This window comes from Nothobranchius furzeri, chromosome 8 (genome assembly GCF_043380555.1).
Source record: "Nothobranchius furzeri strain GRZ-AD chromosome 8, NfurGRZ-RIMD1, whole genome shotgun sequence".
Lineage (NCBI taxonomy): Eukaryota > Metazoa > Chordata > Actinopteri > Cyprinodontiformes > Nothobranchiidae > Nothobranchius > Nothobranchius furzeri.
The window spans coordinates 78990887-78996135 of NC_091748.1; the positions used below are offsets into that span (position 1 = coordinate 78990887).

Here is a 5249-nt window from a genome sequence, read left to right on the forward strand (position 1 = left end):
AAGCAAACTGTGATTAAGAATAAAAGCGAGGTGGTTGTCTCTAGCGCCCCCTGAAGGCTGCTACTGACTCGTTCTTCAGTCTGACAGCAAAGAAACAAGAAATACGACTTGAGCAGAAAAGCTGCTGCTCTGAAGCCTGAAGGTGTGCTGGAGCCAACAGGAAGAAGGTTAAAAATGAAGTTTAAAAAGTTGAGTTTGGAGTTTTTGCTCCTGTTTGAATTGATTAATGACTTGTTGGCTTTCCTGGGATGAAGATAAGCTCCTAACAGTTATTCTTGTGTCAGTGGAACTAGAGCTACTGGCTCTTGACACCAACACGTCCCGTCTAACAGCTGTTTTAAGGTGGCGCTGCAGACCCCCCCCCCCCCCCCCCCATCACCGTTATTTTGCAAAACACTGATTAACGCGGTCGGACAGGAGTCAAATACTGTCTGTAACCATGACAACAGCTGACACTTCAGTTTCCCAAAGCAAGAATACTTTAAACCGGTAAGACAAAAATATACCCTCTTCTTCTGAGACCAATAAGAGTTATAAAATCTGCACCTGGAGCCGAACACGCGTGTAGATTACAACATATTTACATACAGATCATTTACATATGAACAGAGAGCAGGCTCAGTCCAGAGGAGCCAGCTTGTGCTGGTTTGGTTTGGACGCCGGAGGACTCTGGGCGGCGGGCTGGGGCTTGTGGGTAGCGAGTCTTCTGCTGCGGTCTGTGGGTTTAGTACTGGATGTACTCGGAGCGAAGAGACTGGAAACAAACAGAAACACCTTTAGAGTCGGCGCTAGAGCACAGCCAACCAGAATCCTGCTTCATCCGAATCCCGTTTCCATTTTCTCCCGCAGACCGGAACACCGATCCAGGAAACTGTCGTGTAAACCGACGTTACGTCTATAAGCGGGAGTCGCAGCAGTTTGTTGTGGTTTTCTGCATCAAACCAAAACACCGTCCTCCTGAACAGCTGGACCGGGTCTGGTCTGGTGATCAAACATGGCCACCACAAAGGCTTCCTTTCAGACCGAAACGTCTTCGTTTTCTTTAAATGTTCTAGATGCGGGTTTCCGTTCGCGCCCCCGCCCCCTCCTGCTGCTCTGGTGGGCCATCAGGGAGACTTTGGACCAGACTGGAATGTGACCCCTCCAGTGTGACCTGAATCCACCCAAGGTGTCCTCTTAGCAGGATCTGCTGGAAACACCTCCACCTGGAGATGTCCGGGAAGCGCCCCGACCTACTTCCTGAACCACCACAGCTCCTCTAGACGCGGAGGAGCAGCGGCTCGACTCCCAAGTTCAGAGGAGAGGATTGGAGATCAACTGGGAGTCTTGGAGCGGCTCTTCCTGACTTGGCTCCATCCTCACTGGTTCAGAATGCACGCTGGACATTCTGGTCCATATTCCAGCTTCACCCTCGACTGAAGGTCTGAGTTTGTTGGATCATCCTGCAGGAGAGGTGTAGACTCGTCTGTAGGACGTTACTGACTTGTAGCCATCTTCACTGGAGCTGATGTTGATCTGATGATTCCTTCAGCGGCGGCTCACACCCCCACAGACGGGATCATGCGGGGGCTCCTACACCCCCTCCCCGGGACTGTGGTGGATCTCAGATAATCCAGATTACCGTGGATTAACTGGGTTTTGTTGGAGAGGAGCTGGAGTCTCAGCGGGTTCCTCGGCTCAGCAGCAGCCACAGGTTAGTGGGTTAGTGCCGCCAAGGAGAAGTTAGTGATGTCACCTTCAGCAGGTTTAAGGAAACAGGTGAAAAACAACGTCTGAGGCAGAGGGAGTTAGGAAAGCTGCGGTTGTTTATGTTGTTAATGTTGTTGTTTACATCATTCCTGTTTGTGTTGTATACACTCACTGGCCACTTTATTGGGCACACCTGTCTAACAGCTCTTTAACACGGATTACTGATCAGCCAATCACATGGTGGCAGCTCAGTGCATTTAGGCTTGTTGACTTGGTCTAGACAATCCGCTGCGGTTCAAACCGAGCTTCAGAACGGGGAAGAAAGGTGATGTAAGCGACTTTGAACGTGGCGTGGTTGGTCTGAGTGATTCAGAAACTGCTGATCTTCTGGGATCGACACACACAACCATCTCTAGGGTTTACAGAGAACGGTTTGAAGTGAAGACGTCCAGCGAGCGGCAGTTCTGTGGGTGAAGATGCCTCGTTGATGCCAGAGGTCAGAGCAGAATGGCCAGACCGGTTCGAGCTGGTAGAACGGCAACAGCAACTCACCTGGTTACAGCCAAGGTATGCAGATGGGCTACAGCAGCAGAAGACCACACCATTGCTTCCTGGTCTGATTAGTTCCGATTTCTGCTGCGACATCCGGATGGTAGGGTCAGAATTTGGCGTTGAAAGCATGGATCCATCCTGCCTTGTATCAATGGTTCAGGCAGGTGGAGGTGTAATGGTGTGAGGGACGTTTAGTACTACCTGATCATGGTTGCAACGCCACAGCCTACCGGAGTACTGTTGCCGACCATGTCCATCCCTTTATGACCACGGTATAACCATCTTCTGACGGCTACTTCCAGCAGGATAACGCGCCATGTCATAAAGCTGGAATCATCTCAGACGGGTTTCTTGAACATAATAAGTTCACTGTACTCTAATGGCCTCCACAGTCACCAGATCTCAGCCTGATAGAGCACCTGTGGGATGTGGTGGAACGCAAGATCAGCATCACTGATGTGCAGCCAATCAACATCAACTGTGTGACGCCATCATGTCAATGTGGACCAAAATGTGAGGAAGGTTTCCAGTACCTTGTTGAATCTAAACCACGAAGGATGAAGGCAGTTCTGAAGGCAAAAGGGGTCCAACCCGGTACTAGCATGGTGTACCCAATAAAGTGGCCAGTGAGTGTATGTTGTTGTTAATGTTAATGTAGGTGTTTGTCTACTTTACACCTCGTCTTTTTGTTAGTTCAGAGGTCAGAAACCAGGTGGGAGGTCAGGAACACGATGGACGCAGGTTTAACAGAGCTGTGCTCTCATTGGCTGACAGGTCACGGTCATCTAAAACCACTTATTCAGTTTTGTAGTGCGATATGTAAGAGTAGCTGCATCCAGAGCGTTCCTGACATCGGAACAGGAAGAATCAATCATTCAAAAGGGGCGGAGTTGAGCTGCTGCTGTGTCAGAGGACTTACAGGTATGGAGCGGCTCAGGTAGCGTCCTGAGGGGCCCTTGGTGGCGCTGTAGGGCCCGTAGCTCCTGTAGGGATCCTGATGAGCTGGTCGGATAAAACCTTTGCCTACAGGTGGCGCCACAGAACTGCTGAACAGGACACTGTTGTTGTTGTTGACTTCATGTTGCAAACCGCGAGGTCCGTTACCATAGCAAGCAAGGGGGGGCGGGGTCAGAGGTGAGGGGGCGGGGCCTATAGAGATTGTGGAGGAAGAGGAGGGAGGGACAGAAGCGTACAAAGTCTTCTCATTCTCCTCCATGTCGGTAGTGTAGAGGTCGCTGAGAGAGCTGGCCAATCGGGAGCCAAAAGCTGAGCTGATGTCAGCAGGGTGGGGTGGGGGGGGGGGCGGGGCAGACAGGAAGAGCATTAAACACGTCAACAAAAACAAACAAACACACACCACTTTGATGCAGTCAGCTAAAACTACAGCTGCAACTACGCGTCTTTAAACTACTTTATCATTTATAACGATTATGAAACTTTGTTCTGATGACCTACAGAATCGTTGGGAACCATAACTTCCATGTTCTAATGATGATGAACCATGAACCTCTATAGGGAATTTTCTATGTGTCCTACGTTTAAGCCCAGCTCCTCACTGAGCTGCTGGAGACTAAAGAATTCTGGGATTTGAGGCCTCGTTGTCGTGGAACGGGAACGCTGAAACGTTCTCCGTTTAGAATCAAGGTAGAAAAATGGGAGACGGCTTTGGGAGGAGTTGGAGAGATAACTGGGAATAACATAAAGGCGAAAAATGAGGAAACATTTTGGGACTAAACGAACTCGAGACCTAGGGTCGTCACGTTGAGAAAATGTAACCTCACGGTTATTGTGACCAAAATTATCCCGTTTTCGGTATTCTCGTGGTATTTTTTATAAACGTGTTACATTTGCAGACAACTACATAAACCCTATATCAGGAAATATTGTCCTCAGTTTGTGTCTAAATTTAGCCTAAAATGTGTTATTTTGTAATTAAGTTGTTTATTTGTTTACATTTTTCCCCTTTAGTCTTTAAAATACCAATATTTGCCCATAACTTCTTATTTTATGTCTGTTTGATGTCATCATTTTAAATATATTAGTTCAGATGATACTCAGTACTCAAGTAGCCTTCTATTCAGATACTTTTTTACCCTTACTTGAGTAATAAACCCTATATCAGGAGAATATTGTCCTCGGTTTGTGTCCTTCCAGTGAGCTTTGCAGATGTGGGAAAATGTCATCAGGCAGTAATCGTTGTTAAATTCATAATTATTCTCGGAGAGAGACCAACTCTTATCTGCCCCTGGGAGCCCCGTAATGCATAGCGTCATTTCAACATGGCGGTGTCCGCGACACGGTTTATATGCAGGTAGCGGCGCTGCGGCTGCTTTATATAGCGACTCGTTGCATTCTCCCTCAACCCAAATCCTCGGATCACGCATTTTAGCTAAAACGCTAACGTTAGCTTGCCTTGCGTTGACTGTAGAGTTGTGGGTGATGGTCACGCAGATGTGTCATGAGATTTGAAGCGTTGCTGCCTTTCACAGACACTTTTTCTGCTCGTGCTGCAAACAGGATAGCCGTCTTCCATAAACTCCCTCGGCATTCTTCAAATATCCAAAAGATGCCCGTACTTCCCACTTTGTCTTCTTTGAGGGATAATAAATGTCCTCCTGAGCGCTGCCGTCTCCTCCTTTGACCATTATTTCAGCTTTAGCTTCAAGAAAGTTTTGGTTGTAAACAACAAAGTGCGCATGTGCCGCCGGCAACTTCAGCAGATGATACGGTGGCTGGTAAGGGTCACCGCGCCTACACCGCAGCCACGGTAACCCACCGAGATAATATAAGTTATTAAAAACAAGACGGTTATTATTATTGTCAACTTTTTTACCGGGGTTTACCGCTACACCGGTTACCGTGACAACCCTAACAAGAACACGTGTGACCTACGGAGACTAATGAAGAAGAGATGAAACTCAGACCTTCTGATGTTTGACGCTGTAGATGAGGAGTTCCTCCCGATCCTTTTGGCAGCAGCAGAAGCGGAGGATGCCAGGAACTTGGAG

General features: G+C 48.2%; 1 protein-coding gene across 2 annotated transcripts in view; it reads right to left on the bottom strand.

The window, feature by feature from the left end:
* Positions 1 to 510: 510 nt before the first annotated feature.
* cdc14ab (cell division cycle 14Ab) overlaps positions 511 to 5249 on the bottom strand; it is a 56844-nt gene continuing 52105 nt past the window's right edge. Inside the window, exons 14-16 of one of the 2 annotated variants that reach the window (XM_054737456.2) lie at positions 5166 to 5249; positions 3161 to 3512; positions 511 to 754 (exon numbers count right to left, since the gene is read on the bottom strand). The exon at positions 5166 to 5249 is cut by the window's right edge and continues 45 nt beyond it. In XM_054737456.2, coding sequence (XP_054593431.1) covers positions 725 to 754; positions 3161 to 3512; positions 5166 to 5249 — 466 coding nt within the window. In that variant the 3' untranslated portion in view covers positions 511 to 724. The remainder of the gene's footprint in view (positions 755 to 3160; positions 3513 to 5165) is intronic. The other variant, XM_054737457.2, reaches the window with a different exon arrangement.